Source organism: Salvelinus alpinus, chromosome 8, assembly GCF_045679555.1.
Source record: "Salvelinus alpinus chromosome 8, SLU_Salpinus.1, whole genome shotgun sequence".
Classification (NCBI taxonomy): domain Eukaryota; kingdom Metazoa; phylum Chordata; class Actinopteri; order Salmoniformes; family Salmonidae; genus Salvelinus; species Salvelinus alpinus.
The window spans coordinates 9,353,909-9,367,104 of NC_092093.1; the positions used below are offsets into that span (position 1 = coordinate 9,353,909).

Below are 13,196 nucleotides of genomic sequence, written 5' to 3' on the forward strand. Positions count from 1 at the left end.
AGGTAACTCGTCATGTTCCTGACGTGGTAGAGCAGTGTGTTTTACATCAGAGCATTATACGGCAGGAAGGTAACTCGTCATGTTCCTGACGTGGTAGAGCAGTGTGTTTTACATCAGAGCATTATACGGCAGGAAGGTAACTCGTCATGTTCCTGACGTGGTAGAGCAGTGTGTTTTACATCAGAGCATTATACGGCAGGAAGGTAACTCGTCATGTTCCTGACGTGGTAGAGCAGTGTGTTTTACATCAGAGCATTATACGGCAGGAAGGTAACTCGTCATGTTCCTGACGTGGTAGAGCAGTGTGTTTTACATCAGAGCATTATACGGCAGGAAGGTAACTCGTCATGTTCCTGACGTGGTAGAGCAGTGTGTTTTACATCAGAGCATTATACGGCAGGAAGGTAACTCGTCATGTTCCTGACGTGGTAGAGCAGTGTGTTTTACATCAGAGCATTATACGGCAGGAAGGTAACTCGTCATGTTCCTGACGTGGTAGAGCAGTGTGTTTTACATCAGAGCATTATACGGCAGGAAGGTAACTCGTCATGTTCCTGACGTGGTAGAGCAGTGTGTTTTACATCAGAGCATTATACGGCAGGAAGGTAACTCGTCATGTTCCTGACGTGGTAGAGCAGTATGTTTTACATCAGAGCATTATACGGCAGGAAGGTAACTCGTCATGTTCCTGACGTGGTAGAGCAGTGTGGTCTCACCTCTCTCATCTCCTCGTCCAGTTTGCGTTGCTCCAGAGCCTCCTTCTCGGCTCTCTTCCTGTGTTCCTTCTCCACCTTCTCATATTTCTTCCAGTAAAGCGTCATCTCCTTGGTCAGTCTCCTGGCCCGGGGAAGGGTTTCTTTACAGTTCTTCTGGGCTTGGATGGCTGCCCTTCGCACCTCACGCATACACTGGTGGGCCAGCTGGAGACGAGAACACAAACACACACAGAGAAAACAGAAAAACATACAGGCATTTAGTTTGAAGCAACAGAAAAACTACACACAGGATTTGTCTCAGGTAAATCACAGAGACACTTACACAGGGATACTCTTCCAAACATCTATACATACAGACACCAGCTTTTAATAGGTCAGGAAAGGGTTAAAAACATTTTACCTTTTTGGCATTGGTAAGGACAAAGTTCTTGGCTGATGCTTTTTGCTTGAACGCCTAAAGAAAGATTATGCAATTATGAATACATTACTTCACACCCATTCACATGAATACATTACCTCACACCTATTCACATGAATAGATTACTTCATACCCATTCACATGAATAGATTACTTCATACCCATTCACATGAATACATTACTTCATACCCATTCACATGAATACATTACCTCATACCCATTCACATGAATACATTACCTCATACCCATTCACATGAATACATTACCTCATACCCATTCACATGAATACATTACTTCATACCCATTCACATGAATACATTACCTCATACCCATTCACATGAATACATTACCTCATACCCATTCACATGAATAGATTACTTCATACCAATTCACATGAATACATTACTTCATACCCATTCACATGAATACATTACCTCATACCCATTCACATGAATACATTACTTCATACCCATTCACATGAATACATTACTTCATACCCATTCACATGAATACATTACCTCATACCCATTCACATGAATACATTACTTCATACCCATTCACATGAATACATTACTTCATACCCATTCACATGAATACATTACCTCATACCCATTCACATGAATAGATTACTTCATACCCATTCACATGAATACATTACCTCATACCCATTCACATGAATACATTACCTCATACCCATTCACATGAATACATTACCTCATACCCATTCACATGAATACATTACCTCATACCCATTCACATTAATACATTACCTCATACCCATTCACATGAATACATTACCTCATACCCATTCACATGAATACATTACCTCATACCCATTCACATGAATAGATTACTTCATACCCATTCACATGCTCTAAATATCAACGTTAGTCCCTCTCAGACATCCTTTAATCAGAGATTAGGGCCAGCATCCACAAAGCAGCTCAGAGTGCAAGTGCTGATCTCAGATTTGTTTTTATTTAACCTTTATTTAACTAGGCAAGTCATTCTGATCTGATCTAGGCAAGTCAGTTAAGAACCAATTTCTTATTTACAACGACGGCCTACACCGGCCAAACCCGGACGATGCTGGACCAATTGTGCACCGCCTTATGGGACTCGCAATCACCGCCGATTGTGATTCAGCCTGGAATCGAACCAAGGTCTGTAGTGATGACTCAAGCACCGAGATGCAGTGCCTTAGACCCGCAGCGCCACTCGGGGGAGCCACTAGGATCTGTCCATATAATCCTATTGATTCTGATCTAGGATCTGTCCATATAATCCTATTGATTCTGATCTAGGATCTGTCCATATAATTCTGTTGATTCTGATCTAGGATCTGTCCATATAATCCTATTGATTCTGATCTAGGATCTGTCCATATAATCATATTGATTCTGATCTAGGATCTGTCCATATAATCCTATTGATTATGATGTAAAAGGAAGAACTGATCCCAGATCAGCACTCCTACTCTGAGACGCTTTATGGATACAGCTCACAACAACAACAAAAGACCTACATCCACTCCTACAGTTATCATTCTGACTCCTGTAGACCTCTCAGACTACACTACCCAGCGTACCTTGGGGCACTCCTTCTTGGCGATGGTGAGCCAGACTTTGCGTCGCCGTGCGTTCAGCTGCTCTACGGTCAGGTGTTTCTTCTTCAACATGGGAAGAGGGGCGTCATGGGAAAACTTGGCGAAGATCTTGGTGACATGCGGCCGCCCCTCGCCTGAGAACTCTCCCTCCCCTCTCTTCTTTTTCCTCTTGCCCTTCTTTAACTTGCCTGAGAGGAGAAGGGAATATGGACAGGCACATCCATTATTGGAAACCCAATGTGACATTTTCCAGGACGCAAGTAAACCTGTTCACTAGTAGCAATATTAAAAATCTATACGATTCCCTCTAGAACAAAAAAAAATCAAATAGGTTTGTGGGCACAATCATCCATAAAAAGACACATTCAAACAATGCAAAGAAAGACAATTATAAATAAGTAAATAAACTGCGTTTCTTACCCTTGAATTTCTTCTCCTCCTTGATCTTCTTCTTCTTGGGGCCCAGCAGGTGGCGCTGTTGTTCATAGAAAGGGTCCTGGGAGGAGAGCAGTCCCGTACTATAGTACTGGTACTGCTGCAGCTGAGGAGGAGGAGGAAGGGGGTTACAAACTGGCATTTAGAGGAGCAGATGTATAGAGATGTCAAGTTTGTATCTGTCTTTGTGGTGACTGTGACCACATGGGCAGCGCCATTTATGGTTATTGCCATTTTAAAATGTAGTCAATTTTCTCCTTCTTTTGATGTTTGAAAAATAAAGTCTAATGCTAATATTGGTGATATACCACCCCCTGCAGGGCTGGAAGTCCTGAACCACGTCTTGTATGTCATTCATTTATTGTGGCCACTAGATGGCGGTGTTAAAGACTAATGCCAATTTACAAACTAAGCAAACCAATTTGAAGACAACGCACTTTTTTCCCTTCCATCTTTAATTTAACGTTTATTTAACTCGGCAAGTCAGTTAAGAACAAATTCTTATTTACAATGACGGCCTAGGAACAGTGGGGTTAACTGCCTTGTTCAGGGGCAGAACGACAGATTTTTACCTTGACAGCTCGGGGATTCGATCTAGCAACCTTTCAGTTACTGGCCCAACGCTCTAACCACTAGGCTACCTGCCTCTAACCACTAGGCTACCTGCCTCTAACCACTAGGCTACCTGCCTCTAACCACTAGGCTACCTGCCTCTAACCACTGGGCTACCTGCCTCTAACCACTGGGCTACCTGCCTCTAACCACTGGGCTACCTGCCTCTAACCACTGGGCTACCTGCCTCTAACCACTGGGCTACCTGCCTCTAACCACTGGGCTACCTGCCTCTAACCACTGGGCTACCTGCCTCTAACCACTGGGCTACCTGCCTCTAACCACTGGGCTACCTGCCTCTAACCACTGGGCTACCTGCCTCTAACCACTGGGCTACCTGCCTCTAACCACTGGGCTACCTGCCTCTAACCACTGGGCTACCTGCCTCTAACCACTGGGCTACCTGCCTCTAACCACTGGGCTACCTGCCTCTAACCACTGGGCTACCTGCCTCTAACCACTGGGCTACCTGCCTCTAACCACTGGGCTACCTGCCTCTAACCACTGGGCTACCTGCCTCTAACCACTAGGCTACCTGCCTCTAACCACTAGGCTACCTGCCTCTAACCACTAGGCTACCTGCCACCCCAAAAATGTCACATTGGTTTCCAATAGTGGATGCACTCCTCCATATACCCTTCTCTTCTCAGGCAAGCTCTGATCATTGGCTGATCCCTCCCAATCTATAAGGAATCTCCAACCAGTTGACTACTTTAAAATGGTGGAAGCCCTCAATGGTAATGTCCATGCAAAAACAAATCTCTATACATCGCTACAGAGTCATCACTGTTCAGTCAATCCCATCACAACGAGCACAATAGTAGTGGTGGTCATGTGACTGCAGTGGTGGTCATGTGGCTATATATCAAGTAATAACATAGTTGTGTATGCACATGCATGCATGCCTGTGTGTATGTCTAGACGTGTGTGTGTGTGTGTGTACCTCTCTGTCGTTGTGGAACTTGTTCTGGTGCTCCCTTGTGAACTGGTGCAGTCTGAGCATGTCCTGTAGCTCATCTCTGGACAGACTGAAGTCCGAGTCCTCTGTGTCTGACTCACTGGTGTCGTCACTCAACAAGATACTCTATGGGGGAGGGGAGGGCAATGGAAAACAATTCAGATACATCCACCCACTATCTCTCTTATATACACCATTACAGACTGGTTTCCTGGACACAGATTAAGTCTAGTTCTGGACTAAAAAACATGATCATTTGTTTTGGTTCAGGACTAGGCTTTGTGTTTGGGAAACCAGCCCTGAATGTTAACACACTCAATCATGAATCAATGAAAAATACCTTGAGCCATTTCCTGCTCTTCTTCAGTTTGGAGAAGTTGTATAGACTGGCTTTGTCTTCCTTGTGTTCTGTGGAGAATAAAAGGAGCGTGAAAGATAAAATCAAATGTCTTTGAATAAAGATCTGGGTGAGATTTTGGATATGGATCCAGGATATTGCACTTGGTATGGAGCCAATGTTGGGCATTAATCTGAGATGACACCTTGGAATCCAGATTCCTACTAAAGCAGAATATATATACACACACAACAGCTGGGAGGGTACACGCAACTATTTGAACGTTCCAGGTGAACTCTCCCTAAGCGCCCCTTCACCTTGTGATGGAGTTCCGTTGAGGGTGGTGCCCTCGGTAACAAGCCCCTCCTCATCCAGGTCACATGACTCTTCTTTTATCGCCAAGGCTGCGTGCTGATTGACCGGCCCCAGAGAAGGCCCCTCCCCTAATCCGCCATCGTCGCTGTCATCACTGTGATATGACAAAACACGTACACATGAGCCCAGACTCATCCTAGTCACGTCATAAAGCACAGACAACATCTACTCCAGGCTGTTATTTTATTGATAAGGTGGCTGTGCGCTTGTGGCTCTCATTCACACAACTGCTCACTCGGTTTGTTACAAATATAAGTTGTAACTCCTCACTCTGATCTGAAAGGTATAGTGCAAGATTTTGGCAATTAAAAAAGTGCACTATGCAAAAAAAAATATATATATATTTTTTTTTTAAAGATTAGCTATTTCCTGGTTGTTAAAATTCTAATAGTTCACCTAATTTCAGTTTATGTGACAAAACATGCAAGTACAGTGTAGAGCAGGGGCCTGGGGCCCACCGTTGGTGCACGTTTAAAATTTGCCCTAGCACTATCCAGCTGATTCAAATCATCAAAGCTCGATGAGGTGGTTATTTGAATCAGCTGTGTAGTGCTAGCGCAAAAAAACAAAAGGTTCACCAAGGGGGGACCCCCCAGGACCGAGTTTGGGAAACCCTGCCCTACGACACGTGTCAAACTCATCCACAATGGGCAGAGTGTCTGCGCATTTTCGCTCCTCCCTTGTACTTGATTGATGAATTAAGGTCCGTGTTTAGTAAGGAACTCCCCTCGCCTGGTCATCTAGGTCTCAGTAAGGAACTCCCCTCGCCTGGTTGTCTAGGTCTCAGTAAGGAACTCCCCTCGCCTGGTTGTCTAGGTCTCAGTAAGGAACTCCCCTCGCCTGGTCATCTAGGTCTCAGTAAGGAACTCCCCTCGCCTGGTTGTCTAGGTCTCAGTAAGGAACTCCCCTCACCTGGTTGTCTAGGTCTTAGTAAGGAACTCCCCTCACCTGGTTGTCTAGGTCTCAGTAAGGAACTCCCCTCACCTGGTTGTCTAGGTCTTAGTAAGGAACTCCCCTCACCTGGTTGTCTAGGTCTCAGTAAGGAACTCCCCTCGCCTGGTTGTCTAGGTCTCAGTAAGGAACTCCCCTCACCTGGTTGTCTAGGTCTCAGTAAGGAACTCCCCTCACCTGGTTGTCTAGGTCTCAGTAAGGAACTCCCCTCACCTGGTTGTCTAGGTCTCAGTAAGGAACGCCCCTCACCTGGTTGTCTAGGTCTCAGTAAGGAACTCCCCTCGCCTGGTCATCTAGGTCTCAGTAAGGAACTCCCCTCGCCTGGTTGTCTAGGTCTCAGTAAGGAACTCCCCTCGCCTGGTTGTCTAGGTCTCAGTAAGGAACTCCCCTCACCTGGTTGTCTAGGTCTCAGTAAGGAACTCCCCTCACCTGGTTGTCTAGGTCTTAGTAAGGAACTCCCCTCACCTGGTTGTCTAGGTCTCAGTAAGGAACTCCCCTCACCTGGTTGTCTAGGTCTCAGTAAGGAACTCCCCTCACCTGGTCATCTAGGTCTCAGTAAGGAACTCCCCTCACCTGGTCATCTAGGTCTCAGTAAGGAACTCCCCTCACCTGGTTGTCTAGGTCTCAGTAAGGAACTCCCCTCGCCTGGTTGTCTAGGTCTCAGTAAGGAACTCCCCTCACCTGGTTGTCTAGGTCTCAGTAAGGAACTCCCCTCACCTGGTTGTCTAGGTCTCAGTAAGGAACTCCCCTCACCTGGTTGTCTAGGTCTCAGTAAGGAACTCCCCTCGCCTGGTTGTCTAGGTCTCAGTAAGGTACTCCCCTCACCTGATTGTCTAGGTCTCAGTAAGGAACTCCCCTCACCTGGTTGTCTAGGTCTTAGTAAGGAACTCCCCTCACCTGGTTGTCTAGGTCTGAGTAAGGAACTCCCCTCACCTGGTTGTCTAGGTCTCAGTAAGGAACTCCCCTCACCTGGTTGTCTAGGTCTCAGTAAGGAACTCCCCTCACCTGGTTGTCCAGGTCTTAGTAAGGAACTCCCCTCACCTGGTTGTCTAGGTCTCAGTAAGGAACTCCCCTCACCTGGTTGTCTAGGTCTGAGTAAGGAACTCCCCTCACCTGGTTGTCTAGGTCTCAGTAAGGAACTCCCCTCACCTGGTTGTCTAGGTCTCAGTAAGGAACTCCCCTCACCTGGTTGTCCAGGTCTTAGTAAGGAACTCCCCTCACCTGGTTGTCCAGGTCTTAGCAAGGAACTCCCCTCACCTGGTTGTCTAGGTCTCAGTAAGGAACTCCCCTCACCTGGTTGTCCAGGTCTTAGTAAGGAACTCCCCTCACCTGGTTGTCTAGGTCTTAGTAAGGAACTCCCCTCACCTGGTTGTCTAGGTCTCAGTAAGGAACTCCCCTCACCTGGTTGTCTAGGTCTCAGTAAGGAACTCCCCTCACCTGGATGTCATGGTCTTAGTAAGGAACTGCCCTCACCTGGTTGTCTAGGTCTCAGTAAGGAACTCCCCTCACCTGGTTGTCTAGGTCTCAGTAAGGAACTCCCCTCACCTGGATGTCATGGTCTTAGTAAGGAACTCCCCTCACCTGGTTGTCTAGGTCTCAGTAAGGAACTCCCCTCACCTGGTTGTCTAGGTCTCAGTAAGGAACTCCCCTCACCTGGTTGTCTAGGTCTCAGTAAGGAACTCCCCTCACCTGGTTGTCTAGGTCTTAGTAAGGAACTCCCCTCACCTGGTTGTCTAGGTCTCAGTAAGGAACTCTCCTCACCTGGTTGTCTAGGTCTCAGTAAGGAACTCCCCTCACCTGGTTGTCTAGGTCTTAGTAAGGAACTCCCCTCACCTGGTTGTCTAGGTCTCAGTAAGGAACTCTCCTCACCTGGTTGTCTAGGTCTTAGTAAGGAACTCCCCTCACCTGGTTGTCTAGGTCTCAGTAAGGAACTCTCCTCACCTGGTTGTCTAGGTCTCAGTAAGGAACTCCCCTCACCTGGTTGTCTAGGTCTTAGTAAGGAACTCCCCTCACCTGGTTGTCTAGGTCTCAGTAAGGAACTCTCCTCACCTGGTTGTCTAGGTCTCAGTAAGGAACTCCCCTCACCTGGTTGTCTAGGTCTTAGTAAGGAACTCCCCTCACCTGGTTGTCTAGGTCTCAGTAAGGAACTCCCCTCACCTGGATGTCATGGTCTTAGTAAGGAACTGCCCTCACCTGGTTGTCTAGGTCTCAGTAAGGAACTCCCCTCACCTGGTTGTCTAGGTCTTAGTAAGGAACTCCCCTCACCTGGTTGTCTAGGTCTCAGTAAGGAACTCTCCTCACCTGGTTGTCTAGGTCTTAGTAAGGAACTCCCCTCACCTAGTTGTCTAAGTCTTAATTGAAAGGAAAAACCAGCAGACACCAGTCTCTCCATGGAATGAGTGACACCCCTACCTACGAGGTCCGGCACCTGCTGGTTCTGTTATACCTGATAATTAATTGCACCCATCTGGTTACCAGATCTAAATCAGTCCCTGATTAGAGGGGAACAAAGGAAAAACAGAAAGAAGTGGAACTGGCTTTGAGTTTGAGGGGTGTCGAGAATCATTGCATTTTCAGCTGTTTGAAGCTGTTGTACAAAAAAACGAAAGTAAAAGACCCCAAAAACTAAACATAACAAGAACTATAGTAGTGCACATAGAACAGCTCTACCGCTTCTTAGACTTGCTTTCAATGAGAGTGACAGATCTATAGCTCACATTTCTATGTGAATTTGGTTGGGTCGCCCATAAAGTGACATATTGCAGTTTTAAGAGTCAGATGAACTCATGGATACAATGTATGTCTCTGCGTTCAGTTTGAAGGAAGTTGCTAACTATAATTAGTGCAATTGCTAACAGCTAGCTGTTCCCATATACTACCAGTCATTGTGCTAACGCTAGTTAGTAAGGAACTCCCCCTATGCCCTCCCAGGCCCACTCATTTGAAATCCATAAATTAGGGTCTAATTTATTTATTTCAATTGATTGAGTTCCTTCTATGAACTGTAACTCAGTAAAATCTTTGAAATTGCTGCATGTTGTGTTGCATTTATATTTGTGTTCAGTAAACCTTCAAACTGAACGCAGAGACATACAAATGGTATCCATGAGTATCTAAGCGTGTCTCAGTCGAAATATGTTTTTTGGCCAACAATTTAGCAGTGGCGGGGCTCCGCTCCTAAATGAATATAGGATAAACACTGGTATATTACCTGAATAGGTATCTGTTCTGTTATATTGCATTATAAATAGAGTACCACACTATGAGTCATAATACCCATAAAACCTAGCGCCCAAACAGGGAAATGGTTCCAATCATTTTTCTATCATTCATTTTTCCCATGGGGAGCCAAATATAATGATAAAAGTCAACTTTTGAGAGAGATTTACATGGTTATCAAAACATCACGCCAGGGTAAGCCAGCACGAAACACAGCCCTTATTTTAAATGTTTCTAAAATACCTTATGTGAAAAATAAATGGTGGGAAAACAATTGTAACCATTTGCCTGTTTGACCGCTAGGTTTTATGGGTATTATGACAACACCATAGTGGGGCTGTATAACTGTACTTTACCTGGATAGGTCTCTGTTGAAGACTGAGGCGGTCTGACGAAGGAAGCTGTCAAGGCGTAGGGATCTCTCCAGGTGCTGAAGGTGAAGAGGCTTGGCCAGGCCTGATGACGACCATGCTGCCCCATCGTCGGCCTCTGCCTGCCCAGCCCCAGACGCCATGGAGGACTGAGACCTGTAGGCCCTACTAGGTAGGGATACTCACTAGGGGAGAGAAGGGGAGGACAAAAAGAAAAAGGGGGAGAGAGGGAGAGGAAGAGAGAGGTAGGCGGTTTAGATGGAGAGTGATAAGAGAGAGAACCAATGTGGGGGGTAGAGCGGAAGTTGTAATATTAGAGCTAAAGATTCTTTCTTGTGTTTTTCAGTCAGGACCTCCACGTCGTCTCCTGACAGCTAGTCTCTGCATGCAACATAACACTGACATATGTTTGTGCAGAAATTAACAAAACAATGGAACCTTTCTAATGTGGGATATGGATATCCTCATTATCTCCAATCACAACGGTCAGTTCAGAAGATGTGAAAAGGCCTGAAACAGAGAGAAAGAGCCACAAGTCACACATTGCACCACACCAATCAAAGCTGTCAAAATTGACTAATCAGCGTATTCCCTCTGTGGAGTGGACCTTCAAGCACTTTCATGTATCAGATTGGAAGAGCTTATGTTGAACTGATTACATTTGTTGAACAGTCGATAGAGGAAATTGAGTCTAAATATGCTTAAGTTATAGGCATGTTTTGTTTTTAATGTTTCAAGACCTTAAGTCTGAGCTTGGGGAAGAAGGATCTTAGAGTACCCCTTTGACCCCAATCCTGAACCTAACCTATGGACTCATTAATGGGGCTCCCGGGTTGCGCAGCAGTCTAAGGCACTGCATCTCAGTGCTAGAGGTGTCACTACAGACACCCTGGTTCGAATCCAGGCTGTATCACAACCGGCCGTGATTGGGAGTCCCATAAGGTGGCTCACAATTGGCCCAGCGTCGTCCGGGTTTGGCCGGTGTAGGCAGTCATTGTAAATAAGAACTGACATGCCTAGTTATATAAAGGTTAAATGGTCACAACTAGTTTGAAATGTCCACAAATCCCCACAGGAGTAAGAGGTTGATGCCACATAACACCTCTATCTGGATGTAAATACTTTGATTCCCACTACCATGTAAACAATATTGGGACTGTTAGGTAACTTATATAAACAGAAACATATTTAATTCAAGGGGATCCTTTGTATGTCTATTGCAGGTGTGGGAAAATGTGTGTTATTATAGCTTTACTTAATGGTTCAATCATAGAGATGATTGAGTGATAATGAGATCAGGTGTCTGCAAAGTGAATCAAGCCACTGTATTACAATCTAGCTAACCTGAGTTACAATCTAGCTAACCTGAGTTACAATGTAGCTAGCCTGAGTTACAATGTAGCTAACCTGAGTTACAATGTAGCTAGCCTGCCAGTAAACACTCTGAGCAAAGCACAACTGATGAATGTTCAGTTAAATTAGCTAGCTAGCTGTCTACCTGAACGGGGAATTAGCTGGCTAGTTAACGCTAAATGAACGTTTAGCCTGCAAGTGCGATGCTACCATTATTTAGCTTACTAGCCGTAGCCTGTTAGCACTTAGCATTAGCTCGCGCCAAGTATTAGCTGTGTGGGCCAGCTAACCTTGTATGAAATGTTAGCTAGCTGGCTAACGTTAGCTAGCTACCTACACAACACACGATAGACATGTATATCAAGGGTCAAGGTATGCAGCTACGTTAGCAAGGTAATTATGTTGTGGTTAGAACGGGCATTGGCCAGCTGAATTCCTATTCAAAGAGCAGGCTAGCTTTGACATTTTTGACTGTCTGCTAACCCGGCCTTTGTTACATTTGAATGGCTAACTGTCAATCTTGGTGCGTTTCTGGTCATTTGAATTAATTAGGTATGAAGTTCCCACTCACTCTTTGAGTTATTCAAATGGGTTCTGCCCCTTTAAGGCTACCACCTTCTCTGGACATATGAGTATTTTAGTAATACAATTCATTTTGAGGGATAAGCAACTTTGGCTTGTTACAGCGAGGCCTAGGAATCTTTCCAGCACCTATCCGTCCCCTTGAATAGACACGAGGGTCGTCTCAGAAGCCTCTGTTCTCGGATCCCCGCGATCTAATTCTTTCTCCCTCCCGGCCATCTTACCCCATTGCTCCCTCACCATATTACCTCCAAAACACTTTCTCACCTTGGCCCCGTGTCCCCCTTTTGCGCTCTCTCGTAGCTGCTGCCGACTCTCAGTTCTCTGACTCCAAGATGGCGGGTCTAGGCAACGAGTGAGTCTATGAGCTTTGGGTCGACAGCAGCAGAGAGGCGGCCACTTTCTGTAACTGAGGGAGCAGGGACACGGCGCCATGGCGAGGATAGAGCAGGGAACAGGCATACTAATCGAATGCAGAGAGAGTGACGATTTCGTATCTGCTCTTCAAAGGAATTGCTGCGGAAATATAGCAACACAAACATTGTAACAAGTATTTTAGATTCAGTTCTGGCGAGAGTTGCCCATTAGTAGTAGTTCATATGATTTATGCGATATTATCGTTTGCGATCCGAACTCCATTGGTGGAGTCTGCTAATCCCGAAGATTACCGAGCTACATGTTACGTCACTCACAGGGGGAAAGTCGTTACGAGTATCGCGAGCCTGTTACATTTTCCGGAAAATTGTGTAGATTTTATGACTGATTTGATATGAGCTATAAATGACAAACAATACAAGTGTTACAATGGAACTGTTTAGAAGTTAGAGCATCATCAATATGTACCCGATCCTGGTCCTCCTTAAGAAGCCTTGTGTGCATATGATGCTTTACTTTATCCCAAACAACCTTCACATTCACTTTTCAATCTCATAGTTTACTATGCATTGATGACAATGTAAACATTGAATTACTTGGCCGGTCCTCGTCAGTTTATGCATATTTATGAGAGGAAGGCATCTCACTCAATCCCCTAACCCACAATAAAATCATCCAGGTGTCTTAACCGCCATTACTTTGTATTTTCATATTCACCAGCCTAGCTTTCAGATTCTAAGACTAATTTTATTTAACCTTTAACTAGGCAAGTCAGTAAAAGAAAACAAATTCTTATTTACAATTACGTTCTGCCCTGGCCAAACCCCAACTGTGCACCGCCCTATGGGACTCCCAATCACAGCCGTATGTGATAAACCAGGTACCATA

General features: G+C 45.3%; 1 protein-coding gene across 5 annotated transcripts in view; it reads right to left on the reverse strand.

The window, feature by feature from the left end:
• Positions 1–12,384, reverse strand: part of ino80 (INO80 complex ATPase subunit) — a 116,261-nt gene extending 103,877 nt beyond the window's left edge. For 4 of the 5 annotated variants that reach the window (XM_071412591.1, XM_071412590.1, XM_071412589.1 and 1 more), the window contains exons 1-10: positions 12,201–12,384; positions 10,437–10,508; positions 9,984–10,183; positions 5,400–5,551; positions 5,086–5,153; positions 4,731–4,871; positions 3,161–3,281; positions 2,723–2,928; positions 1,117–1,170; positions 717–920 (exon numbers count right to left, since the gene is read on the reverse strand). In XM_071412591.1, coding sequence (XP_071268692.1) covers positions 717–920; positions 1,117–1,170; positions 2,723–2,928; positions 3,161–3,281; positions 4,731–4,871; positions 5,086–5,153; positions 5,400–5,551; positions 9,984–10,141 — 1,104 coding nt within the window. In that variant the 5' untranslated portion in view covers positions 10,142–10,183; positions 10,437–10,508; positions 12,201–12,384. Of the gene's footprint in view, positions 1–716; positions 921–1,116; positions 1,171–2,722; positions 2,929–3,160; positions 3,282–4,730; positions 4,872–5,085; positions 5,154–5,399; positions 5,552–9,983; positions 10,184–10,436; positions 10,509–11,922 lie in introns of all 5 variants that reach the window. The other variant, XM_071412588.1, reaches the window with a different exon arrangement.
• Between the last annotated feature and the right edge of the window lie 812 nt (positions 12,385–13,196).